We start from the raw sequence: 18,018 nt of genomic DNA, 5'->3' as shown, positions 1-18,018 counted from the left end.
ATATGACAGAGACTAATCTGGTGGTATAGACCAGGAACTAATTCTACTAATTAATAAACATTCTGTCTACAGAATTACTTAAAGGAGTAGTCTTCTGGCTCCTTCTGCCACCCACAGTGGTGTCCAGTCTCAGCATTGTGTCCTGTTCCTACCTTTTGTTGTGGAAGCACGCAGAAGAAAGGAGAAATAGGGGACAGGTGAGAGCCACAACAGGAGCTACAGGGGATGGGGGTAGGTAAATATAATTGTTTTCTTCTAGTCCCAGCTATTTTAAACCCCTTTAAGGTGCCTAAACACATTAATGTTGATGAAAACTGACAAACGATCATTCCTAAGGTGAAATTTATTAACAAACAATTGTTTTTGCCAACCGATTACTGACAGTCATCATCTGAAGAGAAGTCAGCCATGTGTGAAATTTTGGCAATAGATCTTTCATCCTATGTTTCCTCCATCAACCAACCTACTTAATCCTGATGTTTCCATGTGTGTTATTTCTCCTGTCAGCATGTCCGCGATCTTGTTTAATTCAGGTCTTTCCTTTACACTTTCTATTACCCTAAATCACTAGTATGCTCATGTTGCCTGCAACTCAAAGACAACTTTTACTTAAGGCAAGTTTACACGGCTTATAACCACATAGTTTTTGCTAAAGAAGCACGCCAATTTCCACATCAAAAAACATTCAGTGTCCCCTTTAAACACCTCATTCATTTTTAATCAACTGGGAGATAGGGAGCAGCGCAGAAAAAATTTGACTAGTCCCTTTTCCATGCACATGTTGGAAGATCCATAGCGGAAATTTCAACACAGAATTTGATTAACCAAAATAATTTTTTTAAACATTTTTTGGGAATAAAATGTGACAAAAAGCAGCAATTTTGGATTGAATTTTCTTTACGTTTATGCCCTTCACTGTACGGGATGATTAACAATATATTTTGATAGTTCAGACTTTTACGCACATGGCAATACCAAGTATGTTTATTAATTATTTTTTTTACGCTTTCATGGGGGCAAAATGGAAAAAACTGATGATTTATAGCAACCACTTGATTGCTAATACTGTTCAGTGCTATGCATAGGGCATAGCACTGATCAGTGTTATCGGTGATCTTCTGTTCTGGTCTGCTCGATCTCAGACCAGAGCAGAAGACCTCCTGGAGACGGCCAGAGGCAGGTGAGGGGACCTCCGGCCGCCATGCTGGATGATCGGATCACCGCGGCAGCACTGCGGGCGATCCAATCCTCCATTTAACGTACCGCACTGCCGCAGATGCCGTGATCTATATTGATCACCGCATCTGAGGGATTAATGGATCGCGGATGTCCACCATTACCAGTGGGTCCCTGGCTGCTGATGGAAGCCGGGAACTGACGTGCTGACCAGTGCTCGCGGTCATGGTGGAGCGTAAATGTATGTCGTGGTGCGTTAAGTACCACCGCACCATGACGCACATTTACATTCATTGTCGTTAAGGGGTTTAAAAGTTGCAAAAAAGTCTCCCACAAGTTTCAGCTGCGACTTTTTTGTTTTACTTATGTGCTCCATATTTATCAACCCCCTGTGATAGTATGATAAATATGTAGCACATAAGCAAAACTAAAGCAAAAAAAAAAAAAACGCAAGAATCGGCGAAATCGCGGGATCCCGAACAGCTTACAGGACAGCGGGAGGGCCCCTATCTGCCTCCTCGCTGTCCGATCGCCGAATGACTGCTCAGTGCCTGAGATCCAGGCATGAGCAGTCATGCGGCAGAATCATCGATCACTGGTTTCCTATGAGAAACCAGTGATCAATGATAAAGATCAGTGTGTGCAGTGTTATAGGTCCCTATGGGAGCTATAACACTGCAAAAAAAAAGTGGAAAAAAAAAGTTAATGAATATCATTTAACCCCTCCCCTATTAAAAGTTTGAATCACCCCCCTTTTCCCATAAAAAAAAAAACTGTGTAAATAAAAATAAACATATATGATATCACCGCGTGTGGAAATGTCCGAATTATAAAAATATATAATTAATTAAACCGCTCGGTCAATGGCGTGCGCGCAAAAAAATTCCAAAGTACAAAATAGTGCATTTAGAGCATACAACAGCTGATAAGTACAGGAAGGATTAAGATTTTTTAAAAGAAGTAATTTAGAAATCTGTTCAACCTTCTGGCACCAGTTGATTTAAAAAAATGTTTTCCAGGGGAGTACCCCTTTAAGAAAAATTTAAATGCCTCAAAGCCACCATATTAACTGTTCTGTGTCCCCTGTAGTTATAAATGTGGTTTTGGCAGCTCCTTTGGCCCCTGATGTCTCCTAAATATTATTTTTCCTTGCTTACAGAACAGACTACAACTCCCAGAAGTCAGTGCAGCTCTGTGTAATGGCTGCCAGCCAACTGCTTTCACTATCTGGGTGCATGCTTATGCTACAGCACACATACTGTACAGGTCTTTTTTTTTTACACTAACCTTCCTCCAGCAAAAAATAATGCTGTGCTCTGAATGACAGCAGTCAGTGATTATATCTACACAGGAAAATTGCAGTTTATGACTGAGAATCTTCTCTGAGCTTCTCTCACAGCTCACAAGCTCCTCACTCTGGGAGGGGAGGAGTGGCTGTGAAGCCAGAGCTCTAGAGCAAAGAGAAATCATCATGTGGTGTTGTCTTGAAGGGAGGGGGCTAGGTCTCACTGAGGAGACAAGCAGGATCGTTTTTCTCTCACTCCCTGTATGACAGCTGAAAGAAGGAAACTTGGTGTATTTCTTGGTTATTTTGTCAGGTCCATGCATATATAGAAAATCTAACTCCTTTAGATGGTGCTCAGATATGCAAAAAAGACACATTCCACAGCATTCAGAACTTTAAATGTAGAAGAATTCTGCACCCTCACCTGTTGTAAAACACAATAGGAGTTTATTCCATAACAACAGGGACATTGTGGAGACAAAAGGGGAATGGAGTCACAATCATTTAGCTATATCTGCTCATCATTATGGCTCAATGTAAAAAATCTAAATTTAAATATTTTAAAAAGGGTTAACCAGAATTATAAAACAGAGCTGTCCTTAGGTTCTACGTGGTATTTAAGCTCAATTCCACTGAAGTGAATAGAGCCAATGTGTAAAACCCCACACAACCTGAGGACTGGTATGACGCTGTTATTGAAAAACAAATTATCTCAGTTTTTCTATTCCTAGATAACTCCTTAAAACCCAGATTGTAATGCAATAAAACAAAAACAAAAAAACAACACTAAGGGGTAAATACTTCCACAAGGCACTATAAATGCATACTGGAATTAAGGAAATAAATAGCATTTCTAGCAGTAGTAATGGCACATGTGACACCCTAGTAACTAGACCGGTTCTAAGCAAACATGCACTTACATACTTCGAATGCCAGAGACAATAACTCCTCAACAATAGTAGTTCAGTTTGATTCACGTGTGCTATTTATTGATCTGATTTCTAGTCCAGGACATATATAAAAAGCACAGAGAGCACTGTAGAGTAATGTTTTCCTGATATAACATTTTGTGAGAACAGGAGTATAAGCTTCCCTGCTTAGCTGAGCACAGCTATAAGTCTGCCTAATAAGAAAAAACAGTCTAATCTTCACTAGCATTGTACCGCGTGGTAAGAGGACCTTCAGGATAACCCAGTGAAGCTGATGCTGCATCTTGCTCATCTACTTATCTCTCTGCCGCAGTCACTGCGCCCATTGTGGTCAAGATCACCAAGGTTTCTCATTAATCAGCAGAAGGAGATTCAGAAAGCACCGACTACTGTATCTGCATACCAAGGAACTGCATGGAGTGCCCTGCTATAACTCATCTCCGCCAATGATCCTGAGGCCTCACTATTCAGGGAAGGAAAAACGTGCTGTTTATTTAGTGCAGGAAAGTTTGTGTGAGCCACAAGACACAATGGGTTATCTATTCTTAAACACAATACATCTGTGTACATAACCGCAGCTCTGCTTCTGCAATGAAAGCAAATAGAAATACAATACATTATATTTTACAATCTGTGTAAAGATAACGTTCCTGTATAGTGATGAGTATAGGAGTCATTATAACTGCATGCTATGTCTGGGGCTTGGTATAATGGCTGAAAAGATCCAATTATCATCCAGGATTCACTTCACGTTGACCAACTTGATTTGGTGGGACTACTTGAACTAGCATTTTACTCTCTCTCTATGAGGGACATTTATCAATGTTTGCTTATGTATTCTTTTTTTTAGTAATCCTTACTTTTTTTTTGCTTATGTGTGACTTATTTATCAACTGGTTTCAGCCTGTTGATAATTTTCTTTCACGTAAGCAATTTTTCCTTTTTTACTTTGGTAGTAGCTTTTTCTGCTCCATGTTTGAGTTGGAGTAAATTTAGTAAATTTTTAACCTTGTTGCGACTTTCTTTTGCGCAGTTGCGACTGTCGCAGTTGATAAATACCCGACTAAAGTAAATCCATTTTGAAAAATTGACTACGTAAGCAAGTTTGAATTTTCTTGCTTTTCTTGTTCTTCATGCAAATTGTCGCACGAAAACACAGGTAGTCGCAGATGCGACAATTATAGTAAGGAAAACCTGACTAAACCCGTTGATAAATGTCCATCTATATATATATGCCTACACAATTGGATACATCTGCTATTGATAAAAACATGGATCAGGGTCTGACATTGGGAGGCTTTTCATTGAAACACATATTCATTTTACTAGATTAAGGCTGTGTTCACATATGTCTGACGTTTGGCTCAGTAAACCCAGCCTAAAACTGACCACAACTGATGCCAAAAGTGCATCAGTTACTTAGATTTAGTGTTCATTAAGAGTGCATGCTGGCAAAAAACAAAAAAAAACCTGTACACACAAATTAAATAAATTCTCCTCAAAGTCATGGTGCGAACAGCCACTGAAGTTTATGGAGACAAGTTTAAAGGAGTATTCGAGTCTTGAAAAACGTATTTCCTATCCTAAGGAATGGGAATACGTTTCAGATCGTGGGGGGTCCCAGCGGTCGGACCCCCCAGCGATCTGAAACTTATCAGATCTTCTGTACAAGGCCCAGGCAGCCCGCGGGAAGGGGGTGTGTCGACCACTGCACGAAGCGGCGGCTGACACGCCCCCTCACTATAACTCTATGGCAGAGCTGGAGTGCTACCTTCGGCAATCTCCGGCTCTGCCATAGCGTTGTATTGAGAGAGCGTGTTGGCCGCCACTTTGTGTGGTGGTCGACACACGCTATCTAGCCAGAGAGTCGGGGCCCCGTACAGGACATCACGGGGGGTCCCAGCGGTTGGACCCCACGCAATCTGAAACGTAACCCCTATCCTTTAGCCAGCTAAAAAGTTTTCCTGCTCCTGGAGACAAAATGATTAGTTGGGACAGGAATTTTACAATATACTGGAAATATGGCCTACTAGAAATGTATTCTGGTCTGCTATTTCTGGATATACTACAGCAATAATGAACACTTCCACATATAAAACACATAACTTCTACTATGTAACACAGGAGAGAAGGTTATTTCCGTCTCCATGACAACATTATAGCTGACAGAACTGAGGACAGGAAATATAATCATCAGGAGCGTAGTATTAGGCCTGTGGACAAATGATATGTGCAACGGGTTAACTCAAGATTATAAGGCTTATTTCACACCATATTACAAATAGGAAGTTATCACAATGGATAACACAAAACTGGCATCCATCACAGCTATACGGTTGAAGCACCAAGGAGTCCGCAGAAATACACCCTTGCCAGACACTACAAAAACGAAGTGTTCACAGGATAGGTAACAAGTATTTAATTGGCGGAGGCCCCACCTCTGGGAAATCAATCATCAGAACGGGTGCCATTGATGTGCCCTGCCGCTCGGTTTACTTGCTCTGGTACTGCCAAAGATACTACTACAGTGCTCAGCCATCTTCAGCAGTTCTACAGCCCTTCACTTGGGGAACAAGGATCCCCAGTTCTCAGACCACCACTGATTAGATACCTCTCACTTACCCCTTTAGGCTAAGCATCCACAATGATTTATTTATTTATTATCTTTGGACTAGTGCTATGGCATTTCAAGTACATGTTAACTATTATGTTTATTCAATGAACCATGACCATGGAATTCACAATGAAGGAATGTGAATAAAATTATAACACATGGATAGTTCTGGATGCTTTTACCAACCCCCACACCAATGTTTGGAGATCTTTCCCTTATGGAGGCAAATAATCCAAGGTCCCTTCTTGGCAAAAAGATTCATCAATCTGTAGGTACTCAACTCTAAGATGTAATGTGCAGACATAACCTACCGTAGTAATCATAACTATAAAAGCATGCAGGCTAAAATGAACTACCCATATCAGGGTGTTCCTTGGTATGATCTTCCGCTGTCCCTCATTACAGCTTTATCACTTGTCTTAACTTTACCATCAGGAAAAAAATATTTTTACTCAGTGACAGTCACAAAGAATATGCACCCCATATATTTCAAGGTAGGTTTAATAGTGTAGGAGTGGCGTATAAGTACTTAGGACAGCTCAAGGTATTTAGAATTACCATTCACGTAACAGTGAAGAATGTACTGAAAGTAGACACAGACGCACACTGATCAGTACAATGGGATAGAAGCCCCTACTAATCACAAGGCTCTCAGCCAATCAGTAATACAGTATGTACGCAATGAGATGCTGAATGGCGAACAGCAATGGGACTGCCTCAGAAGGCCAGATCAGCGTGCAGCCCCAGGGTTGTATAGCATGTGCACACAGCAAACTTTATTTTCCCTTAGTTAATAAATGACTGTGACAAACACAACAGTACAAACAACTGCAAAGTCACATCAGATGTGAAAAGATACACTGCCTCAAAATGACAGACCAAATAAAAACTGTAAAAAATCCTAATCTCGGTCCAGAAGAGGGTTTAATGCTTGAGGCTACCCGACCACCAGACCCGACTAATGCTGTGAAAGAGGCAGATTTGATTGATGGCCGGGCCGTGACACTCACGGTGCCGTGCACTTAACCAGGCTGTTATTTATGACCACAACGGATCTCAGGACTAAGACCCTGTGTGATCTAAACTTTTGACATGTCAAAAGGTTAATTTTAATGACACTCAGCAGGACTCTTTAAGGTATGAAAAATGGGCCAACAGAAAAAAGGTAACATACGGTAAATTGACTGAATACATAAGGGAATGGCTTCAATATTGGAAATAATATAACTGAATAGTTTTTCTCTTTTTCGCTTTATTGTCGGCAGAGGGGTGTGTGTGGGTGGGATGTTTCATGGGGATGTGGAGTAAAATTATAGTTAGGATGGGATTAAATATATATGTAGAGACGTAATGAATGTTATTATATTTATAGGATAAAGACGACTACCTAAGGATTGTAAATTCCAGACTTCTGGATGCAGGCATAGAGTTTATATGGATTACAAGTATTGGGAACCACAGGATGATAAATAGAATGTTTAAAGAAGATGTCCAGCGGTAAGAAACGTATCCCCTATCTGCAATGGTATTATTATATATGGAAGTTAGATATGGGAAAATGTAATGGGCACTGTCGGATACAAAAACTTTTTATATGTTCTACATCTTTGTATAACATTAACCTTTCTAATATACTTCATAACAAAATGTTATTTTCTTTCTTTAGAAATCATGGCTTATAAAATCATGACTGTCCAAGCTGAAGCACAGGCATGGACAAAGTCCAGTAAGTGAGGGTGGGCGAGCACTCCTCTGTGCTCTCTCCTGTCTGATAGCACTCCTCTGTGCTCTCTCCTGTCTGATAGCACTCCTCTGTGCTCTCTCCTGTCTGATAGCACTCCTCTGTGCTCTCTCCTGTCTGATAGCACTCCTCTGTGCTCTCTCCTGTCTGATAGCACTCCTCTGTGCTCTCTCCTGTCTGATAGCACTCCTCTGTACTCTCTCCTGTCTGATAGTACTCCTCTGTGCTCTCTCTCCTGCCTGATAGCACTCCTCTGTGCTCTCTCCTGTCTGATAGCACTACTCTGTGCTCTCTCCTGTCTGATAGGACTCCTCTGTGCTCTCTCCTGTCTGATAGCACTCCTCTGTGCTCTCTCCTGTCTGATAGCACTCCTCTGTGCTCTCTCCTGTCTGATAGTACTCCTCTGTGCTCTCTCTCCTGCCTGATAGCACTCCTCTGTGCTCACTCCTGTCTGATAGGACTCCTCTGTGCTCTCTCCTGTCTGATAGCACTCCTCTGTGCTCTCTCCTGTCTGATAGCACTCCTCTGTGCTCTCTCCTGTCTGATAGTACTCCTCTGTGCTCTCTCTCCTGCCTGATAGCACTCCTCTGTGCTCTCTCCTGTCTGATAGGACTCCTCTGTGCTCTCACCTGTCTGATAGGACTCCTCTGTGCTCTCTCCTGTCTGATAGTACTCCTCTGTGCTCTCTCCTGTCTGATAGCACTCCTCTGTGCTCTCTCCTGTCTGATAGGACACCTCTGTGCTCTCTCCTGTCTGATAGGACTCCTTTGTGCTCTCTCCCCTGTCTGATAGGACTCCTCTGTGCTCTTTCCTGTATGATAGGACTCCTTTGTGGTCTGTCCTGTCCTATCAGACACAGAGAAGTGCTAGCCCACCCTTACTTACTGGACTTTGTCCATGCCTGTGCTTCAGCTTGGACAAAGCCATGATTTTATAAGCCATGATTTCTTTAAAAAGTAAATAAAATGTTCTTATGAAGTATATTAGAAAGGTTAATGTACAACATATATATATATATATATATATATATATATATATATTTATTTATTTTTTGTCTGACAGTCTCCATTGAAAGCTCTAATAAAAATATTAATACGGCAAAATGTCCTAGGATGTACTAGGGTATGTAATATACCTATCCTGAGAATGTGTGTGTGTATTAGTCCAGATATGGATGGTTGCTCCATAGTAGTAGCACCTCTCCTTGGCAAGTCAGGGACCTGTCTTTTACAACCTACATAAAAGTAGTAAATAACAAAAAGGAATATGATATGGAAATAGACAAGTGCCGGAGCAAAAAGTCCTATGTGGTTGTTGATACTGTGGATGTGGTTTTTCTTTTCATTCTCTTCCACTTTCTCTTTCCTTCTGTCTAGTGGGGGATTTTAGTAAGATGTTTAAGAGAAATAAAGGCAAGTATCTAGAGCATCTGAGGAGCCCCACTCTGACTGGTAAATTACCATGTAAAATTGGTTTACTTACATACCATGTAGAAATGGTGTGTGGGGGAGATTTGGGGGTATAATTGGGTTATGTAAGGGTTTGTAATAGAATTTATTTTATCTAGTTATAGGTTAGGTTCACATTGTCTTCGAGCTCCGTTATATAAAGCTCTCTGGGCAACATCAAGAGTTTAGCGGGGTAAAAAATAGTGCAAGCACAATTTTTCCCCCCGCTAAACTACGGGATTCCCCACGGATCCCACTCAATTCTGTCGGGACCCAGTTGTGAAAAAAAAAAAAAAAAGAGCTGAACGGACCTAGAACGGGATGGAGCACAACTGCATTGTGAACCTAGCCTAAAGTGTGAATATTAAAATAATTTTTGGAGTAAAAAGAAAACAAAGAAAGAACACACATTAAAAATTAATCAGGTAGCCAACTACTGAAACAAATCAAACTGATGGCTGAAAATAGGACATAGCACCCAAAATACCCACTTTTATTACCCTAAATGTTACAAACTAGGTAATATGGTTTATATGAATGGCTGTCCAGTTATACTTGGTAAATAGCAAATGATAGCATTGCTGGGTCAGTATGAAAAAAAATCCTAGTAAATAAATGGGTAGCAGGTTTCTAGGAATGACAAAGAAGGTCCACCAGGCTGCCAAATGTATCTTAGGATACTTTTTTTGCAGTGATAAAGGATTGACTTTTACTACTGAGTGACAGCTGCAGTCCACAATATTGCATACAACTCAATGTATTGCTTTAGACTACAGCTTTAGATCTAAAGTTAAAATCAATCTTGGAGCACTATAAAAGTTGCAGTCGCTGTGTAGCCCTGGCTATACAGGGATTGTTGTGAAATTCCAGAATGGGGTAAAAACACTAAAATAAATAAAACATGTACTCACTTGAACTAATCCCCTACCTCCTACATTCTGATTGTACCCAGTCCAGATGCCCAGCACTTCCTGGTCTCGGTTTCAACAGAATGAAGTTCTCACTCATCCAATCAATGGCCATGGCGGGTAACTGCTGTGGACAGTCATTGGATGAGCATGTACTTCCTAGTGTTGAGCTGGATAGGGAACGTCAGAACAAACAACAAGTGAGTACATGTTTTTTTTTATTATTGTTTTTACCGCATCCTGGCCACATTTAACTGTAAAAATTATTCATCTGACAGAATAGAACAAGACGCCGACAGCAGTGCCCTACTGCATAGAATCTGAAGGCAAACCTAAAAAATGAATAAGCATATGCTATAGCTTTACTTGTCGGGAATAAAGCAGTACACATCATTTACATGCTAGTTATACAGAACATGTAGAACACAAAAGCTTTTACCAAAGATCACAGCACAATGTAGTAACAACTATGGTAATGACTTTCCTACTACTCGCACACATCCAGTTCTCTACATCAAAAAGCATAAAAACCTTTCCTGGAAAAACACTGTAACCAAGCAGATCAATTATAACATACCGCACCCACTTCTTGTGCCTGGCCAAATGTATTACTTACCAGTAAAGGGTGTTAATATTTCTTCACCATACTAGACACCTAGACAACCCTTTTAAAAAGTGGCTGATAATAAGCTGTTACTGCCAGGGAAGGCCAGCAGTGTTCAGCTATATTACATGGAGACTATTCAAATGAATCACTAGGAAAAGGCCCTCTATGTAGACAGCCTACAGCGGTGTACCCCCTATATGATGCTCATATATCTTAAAAGGATCACACTTGCAAGACAGCCTCTTTAGGGGGTCCGAAGTCAGTGAACCCCTATTTAACATTCATATAGCCCCAAAGGGTATATGGACAGATTTGCCACAAAAGCAAACGTTTGATGCTTTGTTATAGAGGCACTGGTACACCTACCTGAAAAACATGTACAGAGAACCTATCCTGTGTATTCCTAAATCTGTAAATTGTATTCCTAATCTGATTTCATATTTACTATGGGGCTTCACAGGTTGGGAAATTTCTCATCAGCCTTTTCATGGTGGGAATTTCCAGCCATTTATTCACAGGATTTTGTGTGAATTCAATAGTAAATAGGTTAAAGGGGTGCTCCGGTGAAAACCTTTTTTCTTTTAAATCAACTGGTGGCAGAAAGTTAAACATATTTGTAAATTACTTCTATTAAAAAATCTTAATCCTTCCTGTACTTATTAGCTGCTGAATACTACAGAGGAAATTCTTTTCTTTTTGGAATGCTCTCTAATGACATCACGAGCACAGTTCTCTCTGCTGACTATTATAATAATAATAACGCTTTATTTATTGTTGTCCTTAGTGGGATTTGAACCCAAGTCCCCACCACTGCAAGGCAGCAGTGCTAACCACTGAGCCACCATGCTGCCCTTAGCATACATCTGCTATGCATGTTTGCTAAAATGGACAGAGATGTCAGCAGAGAGCACTGTGCTCGTGATGTCATCAGTGTTCCAAAAAGAAAGGATTCAGTAGCTAATAAGTACTGGAAGGATTAAGATTTTTTAATAGAAGTAATTTACATATATGTTTAACTTTCTGCCACCAGTTGATTTAAAAGAAAAAAGGTTTTCCCCGGAGAACCCTTTTAAATTGTAAGAACACAACCCTTTTTCTTGGTCATCCATGCCCCCGTTCTGCCAGCCTTGCTCCTTTCAGGATTTGTAGGTCAATTTTGGCACATTGCCCCACAAAGTCTGGGGCAGACACAATTTTTGGTGCAGTGCACCAAATTGTGCTGTACTGCTCCACATTTTGGCGCACATCCTGACAAAAAGCAGATTGGGTTCACAATAGTACATCAGGGCCATTATGGAAAAACACTAGATCAGCTAAAGGTTAGTCACATTAAGTTGTACTGAAGGGCCGGAGAGCTGCCATATAGTCAAAACCACCTGTAGCACGCGGCTTTGTGTTTCTCTAGTTCAACAACTTCAGAAGAGCAGAACCATAAAAAACTGCAGATTTGCTGTTGCGGTACCGCTCTAGCCACATGAACGCACGGACACCCATGTGTGTGCTTTAACCCCTTAAGGGGTTTTCGTTTTTTCCTCCTCGCCTTCTAAAATCCATAATCCATATAAGGGCTAGTTTTTTGTGTGACTAAATGTACTTTGTAATGAAACCTCTCATTTTACCATAAAATGTACGGTGAACCCAAAAATTATATTTCTTTAGCAAGGAGATTTAAATGAAAACCACAATTTTGCACATTTTGGAGGGTTTCGTTTTCACACTGTACACTTTACGGTAAAAATGACATGTGTTCTTTATTCTGTGGGTCAATACAACTAAAATGATACCCATGGCTAGATACTTTTAAATTTTTGTACCGCTTAAAAAAAAAATCAAACTTTTTGTACAAAATCAGTAATAAAAATCACCCTATTTTGACCACCTATAACTTTTTCATTTTTCCATATATAGGGCGGTATTTTTTGCGCCGTCATCTGAACTTTTTATCGATACCACATTTGCATATAAACTTTTATATAATTTTTTATAAATTTTTTTACGTTTACGCCGTTCACCGTACGGGATCATTAACATTATATTTTGATAGTTCAGAAATGTATGCACGTGGTGATACCAAATATGTTTATTTTTTTTAAAAATTACACTTTTTGGGGGTGAAATGGGAAAAACTGACAATTTTTTTTTTTATTGGGGGAGGGGATTTTTCACTTTTTTTTTTACATTTTTCAACTTTTTTTTTTTTTATATTACACTTTTTGTGTCCCCATAGGGGACTATCCATAGCAATCATTTGATTGCTAATGCTGTTCGGTGCTATGCATAGGACATAGCACTGATCAGTATTATCGGCTATCTCCTACTCTGGTCTGCTCGATCTCAGACCAGAGCAGGAGATGCCGAGAGACGGACGGAGGCAGGTGAAGGGACCTCCGTCCGCCATTACATCTATTTTAATATGTACAGATAACGGCATCTGAGGGGTTAATGGCGGGTATCCCACAATCGCGGATGTCGGCCATTACCAGCGGGTCCCCAGCTGCTGATAGCAGCCAGAACCTGCCGTGTATGACGTGAGCACCGCGCCGATGCTCGCGGTCATACACAGGACGTAAATGTACGTCCTGGTGCGCGAAGTACCACCAAACCAGGACGTGCATTTACGTCCATGGTCGTTAAGGGGTTAAAGGGGGTAATCAAGGTTAAAAAAAAACTTCTATTACTAATACTCTAATACTTCTATTAAAAAATCTTAATCCTTCCAGTAGTTATCAGCTACTGAAGTTGAGTTGTTCTCTTCTTTCTGACATCAGTGCTCTGCTGACACCTCTGTTTGTCTCAGGATCTGTTCGAAGCATTAGAGGTTCGCTATGGGGATTTACTCCTACTCTGGACAGTTCCTGAGACAGACGGAGGTGTCAGCAGAGAGCACTGTGGTCAGACAGAAAAGAACAAATCAACTTCAGCAGCTGATAACAACTGTAAGGATTAACGTGGTAATCTGTCCCAGACATCTTATCCACTATCCAAAGGTTAGGAGATAAGATGTCTGTATTCCTAATCTGATTTCATATTTCCTATGGGGGTTCACAGGTTGGGACCCCAACGATCTCTGCAGCGCCACTCCACCGTCATCACTACAGTGCACACTGGCTCTGTGCATGATGACAGGGCGATGCAGGGGACGGAGCATCGTGACACCCCTTCCAATAGACTTATACTGAGTGGGTGGGATGTGACATCACGGGGGCGGAGGCTTGACTTCACGATGCTCTGTCCCTTGCATCGCCCTGTCATCACGCACAGAGCCAGTGTGCACTGTAGTGATGACGGTGGGGTGGCGCTGCAGAGATTGTGGGGGTCCCAAGTGGCGGGACCCCCGCAATCAGACATCTTATCTCCTAGCCTTTGCATAGGGAGATAAGATGTCTGGGACAGATTACCCAGTTAATCCTTACAGTAATTATCAGCTGCTGAAGTTGATTTGTACAGTGCCGATTTTGTCTAAATGACTGGATAAATAAAACAAACCCCAGCATGTAAAATGTCTTGTCTGGTCAAATCCAGTCAAATGAAGGAAATCTGAAACCATCTTAATGTCAATGGGGTCCATCAGGCTCCATTGGTGTCTGCCATGCAGCGGATCTTACTGCTCTGCACCAATGAATGGAAAAAGCAGATGAGCAGATCAAAGAAAGCATGCTGCAGCACAGCATGCAGGGAGGAGTTTTGCCCTAGAGGTCCTGGAGACAGTAATAATGTATAGAATCATAGGATCAGTATGGGACATAAAACAAACACTACACTGTGCCAGTGAGGTATGCCGCCCAGAACCACGGGTGCCGTGTTGGGGTAACATTGCTTGCTCTGGTGTCTGCAAAACATGGAAGTGAGCTTTATCAAAGTAGAAGAGAGTGGCAGCTTTCACTATACAGTGACCCCTCGACCTACGATGGCCCCGACATACGATAATTTCAACATGCGATGGCCTCTCAGAGCCCATCACATGTTGAAGGCACGTCCCATGTGGTCCGCTGACGATCACTTACCTGTCCTCGGGGCTCCGGCACGTCCTCTTTGGGATCCTCTGCATCGTTGGCGCTCTCCATCGACGTCCTCACGTCTCTGCGCACGCCGTCCCGTCATCCAATAGGAGCGGCGTGCGTAGCGACGTGATGGTGGCGAGAGAGAGCGCGGATGCCAAGGAATCAGAGGCCTTGTCGGAGCGTCGGGGACACTCCGGGGACATGGAGACAGCGATGGACGGCGACATCCAGGGAAGTGGTGGCAAGCGGTGACGGTCCGGGACGGCGGGGACAGGTGAGTGCAACTTCGTCTAACAGTGGTCTACAACCTGTGGACCTCCAGATGTTGCAAAACTACAACACCCAGCATGCCCGGAAAGCCAACGGCTGTCCGGGCATGCTGGGTGTTGTAGTTTTGCAACATCTGGAGGTCCGCAGGTTGTAGACCACTGTCCTATACTTTACATTGCACGGATCCCTCAACATACAATGGTTTCAACAAACGATGGTCCATTTGGAATGGATTACCATCGTATGTTGAGGGACCACTGTATAATACATTGACCCTGATTTACTTAGAAAGTCAGGTTGTGTTTGTACTGTGTATTCCAACCCGACTCTGGGCTTTCTCATGTTATTTATTATTATGTCGCACGTGCGTTTTTTTTTGTATTGCACGCGCGTATATTTGTCGCAGCCCCATTTGCTCTCTTGGAGAGAGAATTTCTCCTATATGTAGCGCGGGAGTGTGTGAGGTGATCTTGAAGCTCCGTTTTTGTCCGTTATGTCACGTAGAAAAGACCAAATTTCGGAGGCATTTCAGGCCTTCCTTAACAGACATGTCCCTCCAGATGACAAACCTATAATGGAAACTGAAAATCCTACTTCCTGTTCCTCCGTACATATATCAGATACCCAGACTAGAGATGAGGGAACTTACAGTAAATTCGATTCCTCACGAACTTCTCGGCTCGTCAGTTGATGACTTTTCCTGCATAAATTAGTTCAGCTTTCCGGTGCTCCGGTGGGCTGGAAAAGGTGGATACATTCCTAGGAAAGAGTCTCCTAGGAATGTATCCACCTTTTCCAGCCCACGGGAGCACCGGAAAGCTGAACTAATTTATGCAGGAAAAGTCATCAACTGCCGAGCCGAGAAGTTCGTGAGGAATGGAATTTACTGTAAGTTCGCTCATCTCTAACCCAGACCATACCTGGAGCGGGTGTTTCTCCGACTGATGAAATTGAGGAGTTTGATGAGGATGATGGTTCTGAGGAGGGCTCTCAAGGTAGAAAGAAAAGGTTTACTATGGCGGAGAAACATCTTATTGTGGCGGAGGTAGGTTTCTTTTGGGGCTTGTTCATTAGTCAAAAAAAAATTAAAAATTAAAATAAAACTATCTTATGGCAATAAATTGAAGTGTCTAAGTAAGTCAAAGTAAAATCAGGCATGTATCCTATGCACTCACACCACAAAGAAAATGAAATAAAAGGCTTGTTCTAGTTTATTTTCTCAGACCAACACCAAGTGACCCTAGTCAATTTGTAACAGGTTAGAGCAGTGTTTCCCAATCGGTGTGCCTCCAGCTGTTGCAAAACTACAACTCCCAGCATGCCCGGACAGCCTTTGGCTGTCCGGGCATGCTGGGAGATGTAGTTTTGCAACAGCTGGAGGCACACCGATTGGGAAACACTGGGTTAGAGCAGTGGGGAAAAAACTAAAAGCTTCAAACCCGAAAAATCGGGTCGGGAAAGTTGATAAATCAGTGTGAAAATGTCAGATTTGTCGGGAAACGCTCCTTTATTCGGGTTCACATGAACCCAAGTCGGGTTGATTGGAAGAAAAAAAAAACCTGACAAAAGCAGTAGGGTTTCCAATAGTAAATCAGGGCCATTGTATCAGTAAATGCCAGTGGTAATAGGATATTATGAGCTGAATACCCAGTGACCTACCTGCATCATCCAAATCACCCATTAGCTGGCACGTTCCTCCATCCCTGGCGTTCATTCCAGAAGTGGGCATACCCATCCTATGCCCATGGACAGGTGTAGGACACAGGTCTCAGGGGATACATGATGGCAGCTGCCCCCAGGTACCACAGCACCCTCTCCTGTTGCACTGCAGTACTACAGAGCTGAGGACAGAGTGGCAGACTAGACATAGGGGTACCAGGAGCTCCAGGACTGAGCACTAAGCTTCTTAGAAGACTCCGCACAATGTATATAAGTAAAGACCAGACAGCCATAATACAGGATTAACCCGTGTCCACACAGCCGAAGTTACCTACCTGCACAGCGCTGAGCCCCGGAGAAGATGAACCCGCAGCACAAGTCGCACCAGGCGTTCAGAGCGGCCTCGGCCTGGAACTTGTGACCGGCTATCGGCTTCTGAGGCTGGAAGATGAAGCGGACGTCAGGCGGGGGTCTGTGGGCTCTCACCCTCCGCCGTACTCCGGGGGGCACCCCCGCTACCGCAGCCGCCCGCCCCGGCCCATTGCTGGAGGAGTCCCGCCTGTCACCCAGCGGGGAGAAGAGAAGGCGGCCAGCGGGGGACCTGGCCAGTGCAGACATGAGAGGAAGATGACAACTCCGAGCAGAGCCGACTGTAGTGACAGCACCTAGGCATGGAGAGCTCGGGCAGCGCCGCCCTGTGCCCGCCCACAACAAGCAGCCGAGTGCCCTCCGCGCCTCCCCGGCCACACACTGACAGGATAGCACACCTGCTGGAACTTCATGCAGTGGTCTTCAAATGTTGTAAAACTACAACTCCCAGCATGCCCGGACAGCCAACGGCTGTCCGGGCATGCTGGGAGTTGTAGTTTTGCAACATCTGGAGGTCCGCAGGTTGAAGACCACACTGTTTTCCAACCAGGGTGCCTCCAGCTGTTGCAAAACTACAACTCCCAGCATGCCCGGACAGCTGAAGGCTGGAGTCACCCTAATTGGATAACACTGCGTTAAGAAGACAGACAATTTTTATTTTTGTGCTTTCGTCTTTTCCTACTCACCATTAAAGAGCCATAACTATTTCTCCATCCACAGACACGAGGGCTTGTTTTTTTTATTTATTTATTTTGTGTGTGACCAATTGTACTTTGTAATGACACTTTTCATTTTACCATAAAATGTACAATGCAACAAATAAAAAACATTACTTGTGGCGGATTTTATTTTTTTTTAACAGTGCACTTTACAGCAAAAGTGACAGGTTCCCTTAAAGGACATCTGCAGCGTGATTAACATTTATCCCCTAGCCACAGGATAGGGGATAAGTGTTTGATAGCGGGGGTCCGATCGATGGGACCCCCTGTGATCTCCTGTACGGGGCCGCGG

The 18,018-nt window shown here is 42.7% G+C and overlaps 1 protein-coding gene across 1 annotated transcript in view; it reads right to left on the bottom strand.

The window, feature by feature from the left end:
• The window catches only part of RASSF3 (Ras association domain family member 3), a 163,797-nt gene extending 146,495 nt beyond the window's left edge, over nucleotides 1-17,302 (bottom strand). The window contains exon 1 of the mRNA XM_056574247.1: nucleotides 16,974-17,302. Within this exon, the coding sequence (XP_056430222.1) occupies nucleotides 16,974-17,256 (283 nt within the window). The 5' untranslated portion in view covers nucleotides 17,257-17,302. The remainder of the gene's footprint in view (nucleotides 1-16,973) is intronic.
• Nucleotides 17,303-18,018: the final 716 nt, after the last annotated feature.

This window comes from Hyla sarda, chromosome 4 (genome assembly GCF_029499605.1).
Source record: "Hyla sarda isolate aHylSar1 chromosome 4, aHylSar1.hap1, whole genome shotgun sequence".
In the NCBI taxonomy this organism is placed as follows: Eukaryota; Metazoa; Chordata; class Amphibia; order Anura; family Hylidae; genus Hyla; species Hyla sarda.
This window is presented reverse-complemented; position numbering and strand designations above follow the sequence as displayed.